The following is a 21,653-nucleotide window of genomic DNA, read 5'->3' as shown; positions in this document are numbered from 1 at the left end:
CGGCCAGAACATGCAAATACATTTTCCCTATTGATGTTTAATAAGAAGCGAGGCAGCGTGCCGCTTAACCCTTTCTGACTGCTAAATTGCCGCAATGAACTTATCACGGCAAATGAAACGTTTTATGTGCGGCCTCGGCGACCGACCTTGCTTTCCGAGAATTATTGCGTTAGTAATTTCCCCGTTTTGAGATTTATGCAACGACACGCAATAGAGGGGTAGAATAGGTTTTTAATTTATTGTTCACTAAGATGGATGTTTGATGTGGCCCTAATGCTATCATTTCGGTGTTTTAACCGGAAAACATTATTGGCAATGTAATATGTGCACAAATTATTTAGCAAATTATTGTTATGATTGCCACGCGTTAGTCAAATCTACTTTTGGACTCTCATTAAAAGCTATATGATGCACCTATACGACACTAAGACTATAGGACGCCTTCAAGAACATGCTCCGTACTTTCTTAAAAGCCATTGACATTTTATTTATATATTAGCACAGATAAAGGATAGCAACGGGCGATATGCGAATAGCTAATGCAACGAATAGCAGCACTCAGCAAAACAGATATAAGGTTCTCTTCTAGGTAGAAATTGAAACATGCGGCAAAAGAGTATGTTTTATTATTTTTGCAATAGCGCCACCGTGCGTTAATGACCTGTAATACGAAATATCGCATCATCATTGCTGAGAGGAACCATGGTTAACGTCATACACCAGACCGAGGCGATTTTGGCGGACAAAACACGAATATGCCATCCTTACTATATCCCAATTGCACGTTGTTTGTAGAATGTGAAGCAACATACTGCATGGACGATGTCGGACTTTAAAAAAAAATATTTAATGAGAACTGTTAATAGATGGTAAAATCAGCTTCACTGCCTGCCGCACAGGTTTGTGCACCGGCCCCCACCTCACCACAGACACACACACACACACACACACAGACAGACACACACACACAACACAGATGAGGAAGTATTATTGGAATAAAGAACATTAGGGGTATTTTCGCGTTTGATTTAACAAAACAAAAAGCATCATATACAATTTGAGTATTGTAAATCTTTCATGTTTGTATGTCTTATACAAGCCTGAAATATTTAGAATAGTTACATTTTTTACCCGTATAATTATGTATTCTCCTCTTTCACCCTTTCTGCTTTCTACTTATCTTCTCTCTTGAAAAAAAAGTGTTTACAGTGTGTATGTTCACCTCTGTATATTTGAAGAGATAAAACTGAGAGGCGTCTGACTCACTGACAGTAGGTCAGGTTTGTCTAGGGCACAGCACCTTCACCCACGCTGTCAGGCACAAGGTTCAGGGTTGGGCCACTAGATGGCCTCATGTAGACGCATATTAATAATAGTTTCCTACCATGCACCCACTCCATTAGAAGGCAAGGTCAATGTCAGTGTTCTCTTAATGGTACTTAGTGATCATCTCCGCCTTAAAGCATTTATTTTAGATTGACAGTACCCCCATTCGCAGAGCATAAGTGGCTCCACGGCTTGGGGAGCATGGCACTGAAATTATCCATATATCGTGGCCTTCTCAGTCGCCAGATCTGAACCCAATCAATATGAGACATCTGAGACTGCCTCCATTGATTGAGCGTGAGTTGATTGACTTGCTGTAGAAGAATGGTTGAAAGAGTAATGTACTCCTCCTGCAGAAATTCAGACACTGACACTCTGGCCACGCATCACAACTTTATATGGGTGTTTCTACTTTTTTGTTCACTACCTGTAGCTCCACTTGCAAGGCAGAGGCTACTGTACAGGTGTAACTCACCATTAATTAAGCAAGCAATATCCCACAATTCATAGGGTCAAGTATAAAAATGCTAAACAGGCCTGTTTGCCTATAAATATTTCTACCTTGCCTGCAAGAAGACTTTGAATAATGATGATTATGGGATGCATTTGGTGAGACCGTCAGCGACCTGGACAGCTTATTAGCAAATTAGCCCCTCACGTGGATATGCTCTCAACAGATTGTTCTGTGGTATGCATTTGGGCTCATCAATGAACAATTAGAATGTATACCTATTGTTATTTATTTTCAGCCTGATCACTGAAAAACTGCAGTCAGGACGGTTCACAAGTCAGTGACAAAGAACAGACAACTGAAATGGATCCTAGTAATCACAGGACGCTGACATTTTATGAGTTTGTCTAACGCGGGGGTGCACAATAAAAACCAACTTCTGCTCTTTATTATTTAATGAGCTCAATCATATCCTGACATCTGACATTTGCATTAGCAACAGCTACAGACTGCAAGTGTATCCAAAGGATTTTACTGTGCTCAAGTATGGAGTGAACCAGTGTAGTTTATAGAGCTGTCAGAAAACTAAATTAAAGGTAGCTGGTTGGAACTAAAACCAGCACGCAGACTAAGCCTCCAGGACTGGAGTTGTGCACCCCTGGTCTAGCACATTTATTAGTAAACGTGCCTAATTCCTTGAACAAAAGTGCAATTGTGGTCTTGTAAACTGACATTAAATCTCTTCTGCAATCCTGCTCTGACCAGTGTTTATACATCATAGTGATCACATTACCAAGAGAGTGTTTTTCTAACTGAATGTGAAATGCAGCCTTCATGGCTAATTTTGGCTTGCTGTTTTTCTAGTTTGCAGTAAGCCTGAGCATAGGTTAGAAGTCATTTAATGTGATATGAAAAGACCAGGATGACCATTTATCATAAGCTGTGCTCTTTTAGGTTATAGTCTGCTTCAAGTATTTCTCAATGGGAGCTCCTGTCGATTGTTCATTGGTGATTTACAAATCTAGATTCTATCCACCCTAACAATAGTAACAATACCCACTATGTACACACAACAAGATAATATTTGGGGGAGTCATTTGATGTTTTGGGGATGTGTCCCCCCCCTCCCCCCAACCCCCCGCCCTGGATCAACGTCAATGCCCCTATCCCAAAAAAACCTTTCTCTACCTTCCCTTCCACATGTTAATTTTAGCAACAAAGCATTCGCTACCGTGGGGGTGTTATGGTCCAACCATTGTACTTCTTATTACTCAATACTTGGGATGTTGGTGATTTGCAAACCTGGGCTTTTTCTTCTTTTGCACTCATTGTAAGTCACACGTCAGCTAAATGCCTAAAATGTAAATGTAGATACAAATGACGGTTAACAGGGTCTCATCCTCTGCAGATCACATGGCAAGGAGTCAGATGCTGAACACAAGACAGCAAGGCAGTCCTGCAAAGACAAAATGGAGGCAGAGCGTGATAAAATGGCATGCTACAAGCCCAGTGTTTTCTAGCAAATACAAAACCTCTAACACAGTGCCTCATCTTCAGTATTTTTATGTTTAGCAGTATGTGAAGTTGGGATGAGGGTCTGTTGAGGGTGGGATTATATATCACTCCAGACGCAGATCATCTCAGAGGCAGTGGATAAAACTGGATGGACCAGAAGGACGATCAATATCCCTCCCCCCCCCCCATCACCCTGACAGACAGGCGGGGTTAGGCGCGAGACAGGCAGCGTTTAGATCATCTTCCACAATAAACGAGCGCTGCCAAGGCCAGATGGAAATGGGCGTGATCATCATTAATTCATGCGCTCCGTTCGCCGCCCACGTCGCGGGCCTGTGCGGCTCTGCTCGCGTGCGGTTTACGCCGCGGTCGCAGACGGTTGAGGAGGAGCGGTAATTACCGAACACTACTGGGCTCGATCACAACGTCAGGGGCGACCTCCAACCCCCACGGTTCAGTGCAAAATCAACACCGCTCAGTGTAATTCTCCACGAGCAGCAGAGCCGAGGAGCTCCTGGTGGTTCTTTCCCATTTGGGAGCCATTATTATGCGCTAAGATTGTGTTCAGAATAATCTATTCTTCGGGGCTGCTGGGTGGCTAATCTTCAAGTCCCAGTGTACAGCTACACTACATTCCCCAGTACCAATGCTAGTCACGAAAAAGCAGTCCTGCAGGGGCGTATTAAAACCGAGCCTTGCATCGCACAGGGAGGCAGTTTAACTGAGTGAGATTGCTCTCGTCCATCACTCAGGAGCACCTGCTGCCTGCAGTTTGCCTGGTTCAGCTGTGCATAAAAATAATGCAGGACTCAGCTGGTGGACTGTGCTGGGAAACGAAGAGACAGCCGGCTTTGCAGAGCAGAGAGAGTGGGTAGGGCGTTGCTGCATGGTGTGGGAGACCTAAGTTCAAGTCAATGTTGGGATATTGATACCCAGTTGACCACCTGAATGGACCGTTATCATCTGTGGCGTCCTGTGTTCTTGGGGCAGCGGAGCATGCTTCATATGTCCCGAACGCACGCCGTCTCCTGATCTGCTTCAGGGTGTTATCACCTGGTGGTTATGTTACGTTAAGCTCCATCGCTGGCACCAGTGAACCCGGTGTCCTTGGCTTCTCAGCACCATACAGTCAGAGTACAGACTACAATTCAAAACCAAACCCCCCTGTCTTCAGGGTGTCATTCACAACCTTCTGAGGGACAAAGCAGGTTCTCCTTTGGCCTGACGAAGACCCTGCTGGTCAAAACGTTGCAGCAAAAAATCTGTGGGAGCTATAAAATTCAGTGAGCAGACATCTTCTCTTTTTCACTCATTCTTTCGGCACACAGCTGAGGAGAGTCACTGAGGGCTGTCCACCTGCCAGGATCCAGCAGTGTAGCGGCCGACCTGTCCATGGGGGCCCCCACACCTAGGGAATGGTGCTTCTACCCTGGCATTGTGCAGGCTGTTTGGTCAGAGCAGACATGCTGTCACGGGCTCAGGGTCTGCTCTGGTACCCAAATCCAGGCATCTACAGTCAGCATACTTGGCCCCTGGATGGGGGCCACCTTCTGGCATTGTGCCAGCAGTACTGAATACCTTGTGAGCTTCCAGGGCCCCTTCTACAAAGGTTATTTGTTGAAATATATAACCTCTCTATGTTCTTTTCACAGCGATTGGAACACTGGAAACCCCTCTTTATTTTTGGAAGTATTGTAATAAAATGCTTTTTGCAACTACCGTGCTTGTTGTAAGCTTGACTGCCCCACTACATCCCCCTCCTGACTCATTTGCTATACTGCTGACCCATACTGTGCTGTTTTGACAGAGATGAAACAGAACAAATGGTATGAATGAAGCTATGACACGCTGCCTTACGTGGTCAGTTGGGGGATCTCTCCAGCCTTCAGTCTGTAAAGAGAGAATGCGTGGGCGGACAGGCAGCCGTATTTATAGCAGGTGACAACATGGCCGCCGGTAGTGGGGGGAGTTAATTTGCCATACCGTCTCCTAGACAACTCACCCTCTCAACAAGGCTGACCCATACCGTGGCGTGCTGACTGTCATTCGTAGAACCGCAGTTACCTACATAGCCATTCAATTTATAGTTAGTGTGCAGGACACGAGGGCTGAGGGTAAGGGGTCACAAATGAGGTTGCTGTTGTTAACATAACTCCTGCCAGTCATTCTACGTGAAGTGTTCCTACTGCATACGTCCTGAAAATGTTGCTCCTAGTGGGTTGCCCTGGAAACAGGCACCTGCTAAACAAACATGTAACGTAATCTCATCACTATGGACACCTTTTCTTCCGCTGGTCAAGTTTATTTAGCAGCAAGAGGGACCCTAACAAATGGGCACCCATCTCATTGCATGGATCTAAAGCACACAGAACATTCCATTTACACATCCACTAGAATGGTGCCTGGCAAGATACTGAAATGGAACGCACAGAATTGCACAGACTCAAAGGGAAGATCATGCAAAAAAAAAGCTGCTTGCCAAAATGGGTCCATCAAAACAATCCTGTAAACACCTTTTACCAAGGAAAATTTAATTTTCACTCTTTCACTCTGATAAACCCTCATAATACAGTACTGCCTTTTTACAGATCCCAACCTCTTATGGCTATAGAGGTATACAAATATTGCACAAGTGCCAAGTCTTATTACGTGTCACCTGAAAAAGATACAGAACGTGTGCAGAAATACAATATATACTTTTTTCTGCATTTGACACTTTTATTTGGTGACCATTTCACCTTTTTAGTGCCATAGACTGAGACGGACACCAGTTCTGCACTGGTCAGTGAAATACCGTATCTCAGACGATGTTCACCGCTATGGCGATATCGGCTGATCGAGTCTTGTTTCCATGGCAGTGGCAGTTCGCTGAGCCAGAAGGCTACAAAGTGTGGTCTCCAATGGCACCGTCAGAGAAAGAGGATGAGAGCAGGAGAGAGAAAGAGGGAAAGGCAGAGAGAACCAGGAGTGTAGCGAATGAGAGGGGCCAGGTGCCCCGGTCCCTTTAAAGTCCTGGCTGTAGCACGTCGTCCCGACCTTCAAGGCTTCTTCATCACTGTCCCCACCCCGTCTTCCTCATTATGTTGCACAATAATTACAACAGCAGCCTGGGACATTAAATTTAAAAAAACATATTCCTTTCCCCATCCAGGCTCCCCCGCACCCCCTCCCCAAACCAGCTACCCCCCCCCCCCCCCCACATCTAGGCCGCTCTCTGCAGGCGCCTGTCGTTGTAGGCGTGGTAGATGTCCCGGAACATGTCGCGACAGGCGATGCGGGCGCCCAGCTTGGAGCAGATGAGGAAGGAGCCGGCCATCTTGCGGTGCAGGGAGTAGCTCTCCTCGGGCGGGGGGGTCAGCCGGTGCCGCAGCATCACCGGGACCAGGTCCTGGATCCGCCGGGTGGTGCTCTGGGTCCCGAAGTCGAAGGGGTCCGGGGAGGCGAAGGCCTCCCCCAGGATCATCACCGCCTCCACGTGGGCCTCCTGGAACGCCTGGGGAGGGAGCGGCGGAGGAATGGAGGGAGCACGGGTCCGAGGGGGCGAGGAAGAAGATGGACAGAAGAGCAGGGACAGGAAAGATGGAGAGATCAAAAGATGAGGGAAAGAAAGGCCAGAGAAAGAGTCGCATAAGGTAGCATGGAAAGGGATAGAGAGAAGTGGATTAGTACCATTAACATAAATGCTGATTCCTTCATACTCAACAACGTTATGGTAATCAGAGACTTTCATGCACAAGGGAAAGAGCAGGCGGGGAATATCTCACTTTGGTTTCAAATCCAGTGAGGAATTTGAGGTCTGTGGATTTCTGCAGCACAGTCTCCCGGTCTCCTACAGAGGCAGCGTACACGACCTGGAAACAAGGAGGGTGAGCGATGCGTCACCACGGGACACAGAGACAACAAACCCAACGGGCTGCACCCTCCGTCCCGGCAGCTTGGGCGTGTCACCCGACTGGCCGATCAAAGATTCGGAGGGGGGCAGGCATAATTACTTCTTAATGCGAGCAACGTTCCGATAAACCTGTAAAGCGACTCCAAGCATTCAAAGGTCACAGGGATGCGCACCTCTACGTAGTGGTCGGTGAACTCCACTGGGTAATCTCGGCAGGCTCCAAAATCCAGGAGAATCACCTGGAGACACACATACAGAGAGTCATACTGGAGTTCTGAGCAGTCAGCTCCGAACTTAAAGTTCCGTCTCTGCTACTACTTAATCTGAGGCACACTGCGAATATCCATGTAGGCAGGCGACTGACCAAAGAATCCTCAATTATGCAATCAAGCAAAAAAAATGGGAAACGTATTTTCAGTATCTGATGTTCAGTATAATGAACAACTAAGTCAACTTAAAATAACCTAAGCTGTCAGTCAACAGCTGAAACACAAGAAGAGCTCTGAAAGGTTCCATAAAAAAGCTGTCAGATGCCACAAATGCAATGTCCATACAAGGACAGCACATGCAACACACACACACACACACATTAACACAACGGTACACCATGCATCAACCATGCATAAAAATATATTCTATATTAAACATTTCATTTAACAATGGGACACATCAACATGCCTTACAGTCTCATTCAGGGATACAACACAGCCCCACACACACCTTGTTCCGCTCGGCGTTGTAGAAGAAGTTGGCCCAGTTGGGGTCCGTCTGCATGAAGCGGAACTCGAACAGCTCTCTCAGACACAGCTGGAGAATGTTGTGGCTGATCTGCAATGGGGGAATCAATCAGTTCACAACTGACACCTTCACTGGCAAAACAGCAGCTGGCCAACCAGACCGATCACCTCACGGTGCAGTCTAGGTGGCGGCACTGCCATCTGCTGGACTGCTGGTATCCGACACACAGCGGATTACGTGAAGCCTTGGTCGGGTTCAGGGTGAGTCATTCAGGCGGTAATTACATGGTCAGTTACATGAATCAGAACGATCGTTTGGCGGATCATAAACGCATCAAACCAAGAAATATAAGGTATAAAGATCAAATTAAAGTGTGTATATCTGTTCTGTGTGAAATGCCGGACTGAATTATCAGCTACACTCAATTAAAATGTTGACCTGACTTCTGAGCATGTCCCAAATGTACTCCCTTTTAAAAGGGTTGCCTAGTTACTGTTGCCGTGGTAGAATGGAAACCAGGGTGTTTATAAGCAGCAGGCGCTGCCCTTTAATTTGGGACACAGGCAATATTTCAGGCACACTGATTGGTTAGAGGCTCTGCTCTCAGGGACGCAAATAAATCCATCAGGTTTCAACCGCTGTGTGGTCTTAATATGGGTGCGGGCTTTATCGTTTTACTACGGTTTATCACCTTAAAAAGAAGCCACACAGAGAATTTCAGCTGTGCAAACAGGTCATGCTTGTTTCTGTTTCTTGATTCACTAAACCCCTGTATAAATCATGAAGACGCCCAGGGGAGTTGTGAAGTAGTGGGAATTCCAGGATACGTTCACATTACTGATTCTTCAGACACACTTTGGCGTTAAGAGCTCCAGGAATTGGTGGTCGGGTCATACTGCAAGTGATGTAGCTGTGAGCAAATACTAAGCGGGAACCCTGGCTGGTGACGCACATCTATGACATCATCTCAGTGTTCCACAGGGAAGAGCACTTCAGAGCACAGTGATGTCACGTTCCGTAGCTGACGCAGCCGCTACCAAAACTCGTCCATGAAACAGCCGGAGCAAGATCTGCCCTTCCCGTTACACACTGTGTGTGTGTGTGTGTGTATGTGTCTGCATTTGTGTGCATGTGTACAGGTGTGTGTGCTTGTGTGTGCATGAGTGCATATGAGCGTGTGCAGCCAGACTAATCATGCTTCGCGGCCGTGTCAGATCTACACAGCCCAGCGCCTCCAGGTCTTAAACGTGCGCACGCAGTCCTGGGCCTCCAGAACGAGGGCGGTGCGGTGAGCTCACCTGGTTCCGGGTCTCCTGGTCCAGCTCCACGCAGCCGTCCAGCGGCACCCCGGACACCAGCTCCATGGTCAGGACCCGGGTGCTCGTCAGGTCGTCCACCACCTCGGGCACCTCGAAGAAGGGGTCCCCCTCCAGCAGGGCCCTAAAAGCGGGCGCAATGCTCAGCGCGACCCCACCCCTCGTCAACAGCGCGGGCCGCGAACGCGGAGATGACGAGCGCTAACGCCGCTCAGCGCGCTCCAGTCCGCAGGGCAGCACTCTTCACGTCCAACAGCACCGATTAATATAAGCTACTGCTTATGATTACAGCCCTTCATCAGTTCTCCTTTACTAGGCCTTGTAGGCTGTCAGGTGCGTAGGTAACACCTGAGTACATGAGGGATGCATGGTGTACTAAGAGCAGGTGCTTCCACACAGGTGTGCTTCCTGGGTTAATTCAGCCATTAGCATCCCAGCATGCTCGTGGCTGTGTGTAATAATGCTGGGCCACCATGGCTGGAACTAGAGATCTCGGTGACGTTTTGACAGGAGCTTCAGTGACTAAGACCGCTGCACTTGCTGATGTTTCATGAGGAACAGTGACTTAGGTAATATTGTCAGGCAGATCCGAGGGAAATATCAATGTCAAATGTCAAAACCGAATGTCAATCCATGGCCAAGGACATGGTTAACTAAATAAACACTGCCTAAATTTAATGCACAAAATCTCACTCTTTATTTTCTCCCACCATTAAGTGACTCCTCCTTGATAACGTATATTTATTTTCCCTTTAGCTGTCTGTTTAGCTGTCCAAAATTTCGGGTGACTAATAATTTTGAGCACCACAAATGATAAGAATCAGCAGTCTAATGGGAAATACTAAGAAATAATATTAATGAAAGGAACATTTTTACACTAAATAAGGAACAAACAGAATAAGCCTACCTGAACCGCTTGGCACATTCTGCCTCTCTCTTGTAGTCGCACTCCCAGGCAAGCTCTCTCTGAAGGACCTCTAGACTACTGTCCGCAAACAAGCCTGAACAAAAAAAAACAAATACTGGTTTTCACAGCTTACTGCAAATGAGATCATTTACTAATTTAGCTGACTTCTCAGAGTTAAGACTTCTGACTTAAAGATTAATTTGTATTATACGACGAGATTAAAAGCAGCAGAGATACGGAGAAAAAAACGTAAACACAATAGAAACAAACCATCATTGTGTAAAACAATAAACATACTGTCACGCGTAAGTGCCACAGTGAACGGCTCGGCCTAAAACAGGCCGAAATGAGAACCGCCAGCACAGCGAAAGACGCCAGCGCTGACACGCCCCGCCATGTTGGGAAGGACAGGGCCTCACCTTCCGGGAGCGCCACGCTCATCTTCAGCACGGACATCAGGTTGTTGATGTCACTGCGGATGCTCTCAGCAACCCCTGGGTACTGCAGTCATCAACACAAAAAAAAAAGCCCACAGGGTTACTGGGACAAAAATGCACTGGGACACAGACAAGCTAGCACCCAGGGTTACTGGGACACAGGGTTTCCGGGACACAGAGTTGCTAGGAGACAGCGCTGCTAGGACAGAGTAAGAGTCGCAATCCCATATCCGTTATGTGTATAACAATCAATCCGTAATAATCAAGTTGTGTTAATTTCCGGGTTAAATAACTCTCTACATGGTAAAAATCTCCAGCACAAATCCATTAAAAACAAAGTGGAGGATGTGAAGGAATGACAGTTACAGCGTGAGACTAACTCTCTCTCTCGCAGTGGCTTTTCCCCTCCCGCTCTCACCTGGATCTTCATGGCCACCTCCTTCCCATTGTGAAGCACGGCATGGTGCACCTGGCCGATCGATGCAGCCGCAAAGGGCTTCTCCTCGAAGAAGGCCAGCTTGTCCCTCCAGTCTGGACCCAGCTCCTGCTCTAGAACTTTCTACAGACACACACGCATACACACGCACACGCACATGCGCACACACACACACACATGCACACACACACACACACACACACACACATACATACACACAGTTCATGCAGTTATTAATTTCAAGGCCCCCTAAAATGACCAAATAATGGCTTTGAATATTAGGCTGCCAAGAACTGGAGAAATAAAAATTGTGTAAGGATTCAAATAAATATAACGGTCAGAAAATATATATGGAATGGTAGACTTATTTTATTTTTCCAGCAAAATCAGTAAATAGACTTAAATACATGTAGGGCAATACTAAGCAGGACTGATATTTGACTTCAGTGCTCTGTTAGGAAAGTAAAACATCAGCTGAAATACATAAGAATCATGCATATTTTTAAATAAATACTGAAATATAAAAATTCCCGCCCCTGGCATATAGCAACACACCAGGGTGTACACACACTCACACGTGCACACACTTGCACACACTCGCACACATGCTTACATTCATCTGCCAGGTGGGCATGAAGTCAGCACTCTGTCTGACCCGTTCAAAGATCTTCTGCAGCTCGGGACTGATGAAGCTGTTATCTGGCAAAGAGGTTAAATCAAATTAAAAATATATTCTACTGATGAGGTTTTTTTTTTTTGTATTTTCAGCCAAGCACATTGACTGTTCACAATCCTTTGATATTTAAATCATATCATTATATCCTATGAAATAAATAATATACATAATACACTTATAAAGTGTATTGTATAATGGCAAATTATCAAAATTTACCAAAGCTGCAGTGTATGCCACATAGCCAATGCCAGCAGAATTGTAAAAACGCATTGACAAGTCAACATGAGTTACAGACAATCACATCATGGACCATGAAACAGGATTTGTAAGCAGGGCAGTTTGTACTGCTGACTCAACAAAAGGGATTTGCTGTCTCAGTATGGAGTCTCCTGTTCTGGGACAGATTCAGTGAGGCTAAGTCTTCGGCCAAAAGGAAGTATAACAGAACATCAATAAAGACAGCGGTGACATCGCCTTACTCATAGAAAAATAGAGAGAAGCCCCGCCAATCACAGAGTGTGTCGGGAATAATCAATAGAACAACATCACTCACGATTGGTGGATCACTTCAGGCCAATTCCAGGATTCTGGAAAGAATCACCAGGAAGTCAGTCAGTTCATCAAAGCTGTCCTATTGCTTGCGTACCTTGTATGCTCAGCATCTGGCCGATTTTGAGCGCAGCACCCCGCACCTTGCACAAGGTCTGGACGATCCTCTCGGCGTTGGCTTCCGACAGGAGAGGGGAGTCCAGAAGGGCACGCGTATCTGAGAGACAGCAGAAAACGGGCTTCAGCTTCTATGCATACGTGAGCCTAACCTGATCTTAGAATGATTTTACAATTAGTTTAAAAGAGGCGATTACTATCCCTGGCTTAAATAAAACCCCATTTCCCAGAATCTCTTGCTTTGTGATCATGCTTGTAGAACACATCTGCAAGCATTGCATGATGTGCAAGGAGTATTTCTCTAATTTCTATCTCATAGGCTGTGGATGGCTGCAAACCCTAGCTGATAAATTAATCATATAATTGGAGATAGTGGAGTAATCGAAGATAAGTTTGGGGCAAACACCCACAAGCCTACACCCTACATTCCAATATTATAGATATACATAAATACATACACCCCAGCACACTCCCTGAGATCCTTCTCAAAAGGCCTCCTCATTGTTCCCTGTGCAAGACTAAAAATTGCAGGAGACAATGCATTTGCTATCAGTGCTCCTACACTATGGAACAGTCTCCCAGAGTACATTAGAACCTAAAATTCTGTGTGTTGGCTTAAATCTCATCTAAATATTTTTTTATTTTATTTTGCTTTGAACCTTAGTAGCCAATTTTTATCTGTGTACTTGTCTTTTATTTCTCATATAATCACCAGTATTTTTGTTATTTTATGACAGTTTCATTGTTTCTTTTAATAATGTAGGTACCTTTATTTGTTTGGAAACCACTTTGTGTGATCAGCAAGAAAAGTGTTTGGAAATAAACATTATTATTATTATTATTATTATTATTATTATTATTATTATTATTATAGGACTACCCCCACCCAGCTGTCTAAGGTACCTCCACGTTTGCCTGCAAAGGACTGCTTAGCCACCTCTGCAATGGCTCCAAGACCCAGCCCAACAGCCAAACCTGCGGGAGAGAGACAGCACAGGTAAGCTTTCAGTACAGGTAAGCACAGCACAGCACAGCACAGCACAGCACAGCAAAGTTCAGGTAAGCTTTCAGCACAGCACAGTACAGCACAGCTTGGCACAGTTTACCAAGGTACAACCATACACAGGAGCCAAGAAAGCCCTTTGCAATGCGTCAACAATCTTTTAGGGCAGGGTTATTCAACTAGAGGCCAGAAGGTCAAATAGGGCCTGCACTACCTGCAGTCACACCCCTTCGTTAATGGAGAAGAACTATTCATACTGTATCTGATACTGTAACTATGACCAGGCCAGTGTTTGCAAAGTGTCAGCACACCCCCCAGTGATTCTGTTTACCCTACATTTTATTCATTCGTTGTTTTATAAACAGATCATGGAAATACACTTGGTCCATATGAACCTTTTTTTTTTTTATTCTGGCCCCCAGGAAGAACCCTAGGTTAGGGCTTCAGGGATGTGATCTAAACACTGGAATAGGGACATTTAGGCTTCCAAGTTCCTGAAAGCCATCAAGCTATAATTAATATAATGCTGGCACAGCTGAGAGACAAATGATGAAATCATTCCTAAGGACGAGCCCAGGGATCACTTGCATTTTGCGCTACATATTTCAGCCTTGTGTCCGATTGGTGGGTTTCCCGATCGTTTTCATATTTTTCCCTCCTTGATGCCAGTTAAGATCATGACAGGCCATGCTGTCTCTGGATCAGCTGTAAGACTGCAGAAGGGAGCTTTGGGGAGAACCACATACCTCCAAAATTAACGAGCCGGCTGATGCGAGTGGCAGGAACCTTCCTTTCTCTCGCACGGTCGCTCAGCTGGGGACACAAACAAAAGGGGGGGGGGGGGGGCACTGTAAGACCTCCCTCATTTTATGAAAGCAATATACTGCATATACTAGATCAGACAATGCGAGTCAATTGTAGTGTGCTTATTTGGAGTTTAAACCCCTAGACCACAAAACCGCATCACAACTGCAACAATCTGTGAAATTAGGATTAGCTGTTACATACAATCACAATCACACACAATCACAATCACATACACCATGGCTAAAGAACATGCAATTACTTCACCATTTTTATAAGAAGGAAGAAAATAAGAAGAAAAAAAAGTGAAGCTGTTAGCTTTACGTCGTATTGTCACGCACTCACCTTCTGTCTGATTGGTCGGGCAAGAACCACTCTGTCGGGTGCCTGTTTGGAGTCTCTGGCCTTCTTAATGTCCTCTGCGGTCAGCCTGCCCACCGCGGAGTCGTGGAGAAACCGGGCTCCACGCAGAGCGGAGGAGTAGTGCAGGAACCTGCTGCTCTGGCCCCCCGGCCCCCCCAAACCCCCCGGACCACCCGGGCCCCCAGGGACCTCCCACCCAGCGGCCCCGTGGGACAGCGGCTCGCTGGGCGCCTCTTGGTCCCGCACGCCCTCCTGGGGCCCCGGCATCTCCTGCCCGGTAAACTCAGGGGGCATCTCGGAGCCCATGGCCCACTTGGCGGCCTCGTCCTGCTCCATCTCCTCCCATCCCTCACTATCAGGGAAGTCCACTGGCTTAGGAGTCTGCAGGTGGGGGGGGGGGGGGGGGGTGTTTAGGCCATAAGGTTTCAGTCTTAATAATGCAAACATTGATTATAATACATCACACAAGTAAGTATTAATTTATGCCACACCATTTAAGGGTAATAAAAAAAACTTAACTGCTTGGTCACCAACAGTTTTGGATCCAGGGAAGAATCACTAACATATTTAAGTTACAGAAATACACTGGAATCTCAGTGCCACATGTAGGCTATTTCTCTCAATTCCTCAAATAGTGTAATTAAAATTTAACTGGTGGGACCACAGCAGTTTTGGATCCAAGGAAGAAATAATCAACCAATTCTGAGGCTGCAGAAGCAATTTCACACCATAATGCCGCGCACATTTTTCTCAGTAAGTCCGGCTGGCTTAAATCAGGGGATTTCAAACCTATTCTGATCCAGGGACCCCCACCCCAAAGGTCATATTTAAAAGGAAAAGGTTTTATATTTTGAAATATTATATATTATTATTTTAAATCTATGAAACATTATTACAATATTACATAGAAATGTGTGAGTGAATGGTGGTATGTGCCCCGTGATGACCTGGCAACCTGTCCAGACTGTATTCCTGTCTGGTGCGCAATGCATGCTGGGAAGGGCTCAAGCTGCCCCACGACACTGACCATGAATAAGTGGGTTAGACAATGGATGGATGGATATGTAGTCACTGCATATGAGGTCTGAACAGGAACCCCAGGATTTAAGCGATTAACCAGTCAGTGCGGTTGCAGGTTGAAGATAAACACGAATGAAGGCTCACAGGGGGTACAGTCAGATCTGTGCTGGGGCAGACGGTGCCCACCTACCCCAGTGCTCCCCATCGCCATGCCGACCACACTCTCCACGGCCTCCTGTACCACCTTGATCCCTGCCCCAAGGGTGGAGTTACAGGCCATGAGCCTCAGCTGCTCCCCCTGCGTGGCGGCGAAGGCCGCGCCCACCCGCCCTGCCCCGCGCAGGACCTGAAGCACCTCTGACAGCATCACTGCACAAACACAGTCACAAACACAGCACGGAGCTTAGAACCAACTGTCATCGGCCATTGTCAATGTACGGCCACACACACTCACACTAAATAAATATTCTCTTGGAGAGAGTTGCTACTACCACTTAAACCCTACAGGCCAGCACAACCACTCCGCTCTGCTGTTGCAGGTTGATTTGCACTCCCGGCAAACCGGGTGAATAGTTCTCGCTCGTCCCTACCACGGAGCTTCTCCATCCTAGCTCCCCATCGGTGGAATGAACTCCCCAGTTTTCTACGAACCACTCGGTCATTGCTCATCTTCCGCTGTGGTCTGAAGACATGTCTCTTCAGACTGTACCAGGACTAACTATCACTACTCTGCAGGACACTCCCAATCTAGGATAGCTCTGGCGTCGTTATCTTGGTGGTTTAGCTCGTCGTCATGCTTCCTAGTTTGCTTGCCATAACTTTCTGACCTGGCCTATGTTTACTGTGTGAACTGGACTGCATGTTACATAATGAGTATTGTACCTTACCAGACCTGTGTTTTGTAGTTGTTTCAACGACCTTCGGTATGCACTTATTGGTTTTTGTTATTGCTCAGCGCTTCATTGATAAAATAAAATAGTCGATTTGACAGGTATTCAACTACTTGCTTCGTCTCTTGGTTTTAAACTGGTAGCGGATTTTTAAGGTCAAAATATAAATCTGCAGACAGCTGCGGCTCTCTGGGACCAGGGTTGCGGACCTCTGTATAAGACCTGACGACCTATAGGGTGTAAATCTAGTAGATTATGCATCAAATTGCATGATCGCAAACAAAGCCATAGGGTTGTCCGTGTCAATGATAAGTTGTCTGCTACAATTCATTTACTGGATTTAAACTGCATGTAGCTAGTTTATTTAAAACACTACGCTAAGTCAATTCACATTTACGCGGATGCACACAGGAATATCAGTCATGTATCAGACATGCATTTCAGTAACAAATGAAGTTGAAGATGTTTTAAAGTTCGCTCTGTTGAGACATTTGACGTTACTTGAATCGTAGCTAGAGAACAATGTTTCCTTTGGGTGAAAATATCTGTGAGTAGCAAGCACATTTCTGCCAGAAAAACAAATATTCCAAAATGTAATATTTACAAACAATCACTTACTTTGGGGGAAAAAACTATTGCAGGCAACAATATTGTCTTATTATTGTACTAGCCTCTCCCTGTGCCCTTCGCTGGTCTCCACACAACTCCTTGTCAGTGCTGTTTTGCAACTACTGCCGGACACGGAAACGAAAAAAAAATTATGACGAACGTGAGGCTCCTCCAACAGGATTGCAAAACACTAACAAAAAGGCGGGCGATGCAACCACCTATTTTGACTGGCATAAAAATATTCCAATACTAGTGCAGGACTATACTTTTTTTAATCGGTTGTCATGGTTTTAACAGGTCCAACTCAACCAATAAGGATGGAAAAGGTGTGTCCCCCGACACAGCAGAAGCCAATAGTAAAAGAAAACGAGTAGCAGGTTCTAATATCTCAAACTGCACGTGTTGTTTGATGAACACCGTTAGGCTACAGTTAAAGGCCATCATAAATTCCTGAGATTTCGGCATTTTTTTCAAGTATCAGAATAGATGTTAAGCGGACGACACTTAAGGACGAATGTGTTCACCTCATTCATTATGACTTTATCCAGTTATCTAAGCTGAATTGCGGGGAAGCTGTGATACGCAATAATTTTCTTTTTATGTGTGCACGTCTTCAAGTTTGTAAGCCAAGACGATAAGCAAGTCACATTTTAGATGTATCAGTTCTGAAAATACCAATATCCCTCCTTAATTTTTGTATAGGTTATGCTTATGTTTGTAGATTTTGTAAAAATACAGTATGTGCACATAGCCTACTAGCATTTATTTGTCCTTGTGACACTAAATGTCTATAAACAAAAACTGTCAGCGTAACGTCTGTAATAGTGTCTAACAAACAATAGATTACTGTCAAATAAAGCTTAGAATTAGCAAAAGGAGGAGGTTTCACATGCACCTATTGCCGCTGCAAACTCAAACTTTCACTACAATCACTTAAACTTTCGAACTACAAGCTAGTTGATTAAATTGCATGCTCAAATTTGCTTAAAACTTCATAAACATCATAATCACCAAGTCATTGTCTAGACAACGAACAATGATTAGGCTACTAACTAATGGATAGTTAAACATTGTTCATTTATATTTAAAGTAATTTCAGCCTGTTGTAAAATACCATAGGGCTGAGTAAGCGAACAAAAAATATGCATAGCACCCGATTCACAGTAGAAAAATATATTTATTAAAACGGACATAGCAACGGCTGGAACAAGTTGCAAGCAATATTCTTTATAAACATTGGCACTGTCCTTTGTTTTTCAAAAAAACAAAAACAAACAAACAAACAAAGAAACACAGTGGAACCGTACTATTTACATTACTTTGGGAGCAATTCGGTCCCTGGCCAGTCCTTAAAACAAGCTGCGCTGTGGGCAGTACCGGCGGGTGTGAGCGCGGTCTCCGGTGGCCTCACAGATCGGGCAAATGTAGTTCCTCAGAATGGGACAAATTACCTTGCCGTCCTTCGCCTTCAGTCGATGGGAGCGATAGATTTCGGCAGTCTCGCCGTTTTGCTTGCAGAACCCACAACAGACACCAGTGATGCTGCTGGAAGAGTCTGAAATGGTGCTGATGGTGCTTGGGCTTGTTGAAGTGACAGTTGGGCTCGCGTCGAACACGTGCTGCTGCTGGGGTTTCTGCTCTGCTGGCTCGAGAAGCTCAAGTCCGTTGTGTTGTGCTGGACCGCTCTGGATGCACAATCGCGCCAGCAAAGGCGCAAGGTTCATGTAATCGTGCCACATGTCGAAGAGACCGTTATGGCCAAGGACATTACCTTGTTGATTCATCTTTAACTGCACTTTCTTGTTTTATGTTTCAATTGCCCAGTACGCGTGCCGTATGACTCTTGCAGCATGTGGTCAATTTATATGTTTTGTATGGACAAAGAAAAGAAACATATGTATCACTTACACGCGCTGACTGGGTTGTAAACACGATTAGACACTTAAAATGAACCCATTTTAATCGCCCAACTGACGCCATCAAATTGCAAAATGTAAACACTTGCCTTAACGCTGAACTGCAAAACTTAAATCTGTTTCGTGCCAATTGGAAGACAAAAATAGGCTACTAACGCGTTTATTGTGAAATGTTTGTAAAGTGTTCCGTTGTTGAATTATTTTCAACATGCTACAAATTTCTATAAGCAAACAACACAAGTAGCCTAATAGAAAGTAATAGCTATTATCTTGGAGTAATACATAAATAGCTAAATAATCATTTCAATATCAAGGATCTCTTATGACAGCAGGCTGATTCACTACTGTTTAGGACGTTATGCCATTCAGCAATATGACAGATGACAAAACTGACAGTTCTGTGGATGTAAATTAGCCTGTCAATCACAGACTGGATAAAATATAGGTTTTAAACAACACCCAAACAGCAGGAGTAGCAATCAGAAAAGAACAGTGTTGATTGTAAAAAGTGAGTGACTAGACCTCTTACAGTGGAAGGTGTTAAGTTTAAAGGTCATTGTATGGTGTTGCTGTAAGAAGGAAAATTGCCATGTGATGTCCTGTCACTGAATACAGATGACGTCTAGACTGAGCCGAGCAATAGCAACATTGTAACTACAACATCTCTCTGGCTTAGCCTGCTGTTTTTCTTTGGACAGCACACAAAAAATATTATGTGCTTGGGTCACCCCTGCCAGTTTCTGTATATAGACTTGCTTGTGCTCTTGCAGGCATGCAGAGGTCAGTGCATCCACGCCTCCATGAAATAGGGGATCAGCTGGTGAGCTCCGCTGGCCCAGGAGCCAGGCATGCAAACATGCAAGAGGCTGCAGACACAGAAGCCTTTGGGTGCAAAATGCTGCCATGCATCGCCCTGTAGGGTGCAAATTGGTTGTGCACCCACTGTACATTACATTACATTGCATTTATTTAGCAGTCGCTTTTATCCAAAGCGACATACAAAAGTACATTTCATGGTCATGGAAAACTACAAAACACAGGTTCAATGAGGCACGATACTCATTTCATACAGCTATTTCTAGCCAAGAACACAATTCAGTTCACACAGAGAACACTATTCTGACCTAACTTATGCCAAGCCATACTAGGGAGAAGAACTAGCTACAATATTAGGACAAATACAAATTACCAAAAGTGCTGGAATGGGGGAAAAATCATTGTAAAGTGCCTTGTGATCACGGACAGTGCTGTGTAATTTCTTTGTCTTATTCTTCTGAATAGTCACAGGCATTTACTTGAAATGCAAGTCAATTCTTTGTTATAGGCAATGCTGTTTTTTTCTGCCCAAATATTTTTTTTGATAGACCCATTCATATTTATGTAAACAGATCATTGGTACTGACTGATTAGATATTTTGGTTTAACATCATAACCATGTTGTTGACATTTTCACTGTCACTTGCATTATTTTTTAGAAAGTGCTTTTAGAGTGCTCTTGTTGAAGACAGTTTTTGAACCCAAATACATTTTTAATTTAATATTTTTTACAGTGGATTTGATAAATTAATACATAGATAATAGATTTGACTGCCAGTGGACTGTAATGTTTTAATTGTGTCTTCAGTAATTATTATTATTATGAAGATGGACTGCAACATTTCAGAGTTAGTATTCCCAAAGGTTAAGTACAAGTTAATTTCGTCGAAACGTGAAGGAGCAAAGGGTTTATATGATGTTTCATTTTGTAAGTGATTATAAGGTAAAGGGCATCGGCATAGACTGTTATAATATTTCTGTGGGGAACCCTGAAAAGTGCCAAACTCTCGGTGCTATATAGGTATGGGGCATACCTGCCATCCCAATGAGTAAAGTAAAAAGGTGTATGAGCTGTTCAATGGCACAACTATGGCACACAAAAAAAAACATTATCAAACAACTCAAATTAGTTTGAATCTTGTCTTTGAAACGAGCTTCCGTTGTCATAGAGCTGTATCTGCTTGTCAGATCTACAGTTTCTCTGGTGTCTGTATTTGTGCCTCCGCGAGTGCTGATTGCATTTCAATAGTTTTGCTAATAATTTGGGTTTGCAGCGAATCATATTGTTAGCTCTGGAAGCTCAATTTTAAAATGAAATTGCTTAATTGGCACAAATTACACCGGTGTGTATGAATAATCCACGAAATCCAAGTGCAAACACCTACGGGTGGCTGGCTGTCCACTGTCCAGTGCAATGACTCGATCAGTTTTCAGCGCAACAGCGCACTTCTGCAATTTGCAAACTCCAGTACCCGCAAACTGGTGGGCGGCAAAAGAGGGGGGAGTCAGTGTGAGCTCCATATATGGGCACGCCATAGACTCTGCATTGCTATTGGATGTTGGCCCTGTGCAGCTGCCTGTCAACAAGATGGCCTTCCCCTTCACTGCTCTGCTCTGGCCGATTATTTTGGTTATTCGCAGAGCCAGCTAGCAGACTAGCATTTGGCCTGTTTCGTTTACGTCGTAGGTGAAGCGGTACCCTGTCATTCGAATCAGTTTAGCTGGCTACATTAAGCATACAGACATAGCTAGTTAGATTACAGGGGATTCATTAATGTCCGATATTCACACAGGGGCCATAATTTACAGCAGCTAGCTAGGTGACGCTGCTTGAGTAAACCGAAAGGAGGTAACGTTAGCTGCCGCTCGCTA

The 21,653-nt window shown here is 44.8% G+C and overlaps 1 protein-coding gene across 1 annotated transcript; it reads right to left on the bottom strand.

Moving 5' to 3' along the window:
* Positions 1 to 6,483: 6,483 nt before the first annotated feature.
* coq8b (coenzyme Q8B) lies at positions 6,484 to 17,180 on the bottom strand. Its single transcript, XM_035383778.1, has 15 exons — positions 17,059 to 17,180; positions 15,741 to 15,919; positions 14,513 to 14,911; positions 14,110 to 14,176; positions 13,264 to 13,335; positions 12,341 to 12,460; positions 11,632 to 11,717; positions 11,001 to 11,141; positions 10,565 to 10,646; positions 10,146 to 10,239; positions 9,221 to 9,362; positions 7,905 to 8,012; positions 7,358 to 7,423; positions 7,057 to 7,143; positions 6,484 to 6,785 (listed from the first exon to the last, which is right to left on the bottom strand). Coding segments are annotated over exons 1-15 (1,935 nt in total). The 5' UTR covers positions 17,060 to 17,180; the 3' UTR covers positions 6,484 to 6,494.
* Positions 17,181 to 21,653: the final 4,473 nt, after the last annotated feature.

The sequence above is a fragment of the Anguilla anguilla genome, chromosome 12 (assembly GCF_013347855.1).
Source record: "Anguilla anguilla isolate fAngAng1 chromosome 12, fAngAng1.pri, whole genome shotgun sequence".
Classification (NCBI taxonomy): Eukaryota; Metazoa; Chordata; class Actinopteri; order Anguilliformes; family Anguillidae; genus Anguilla; species Anguilla anguilla.
Note: the sequence above shows the minus strand (reverse complement) of the source record. Positions and strands in the feature narration are given on the sequence as shown.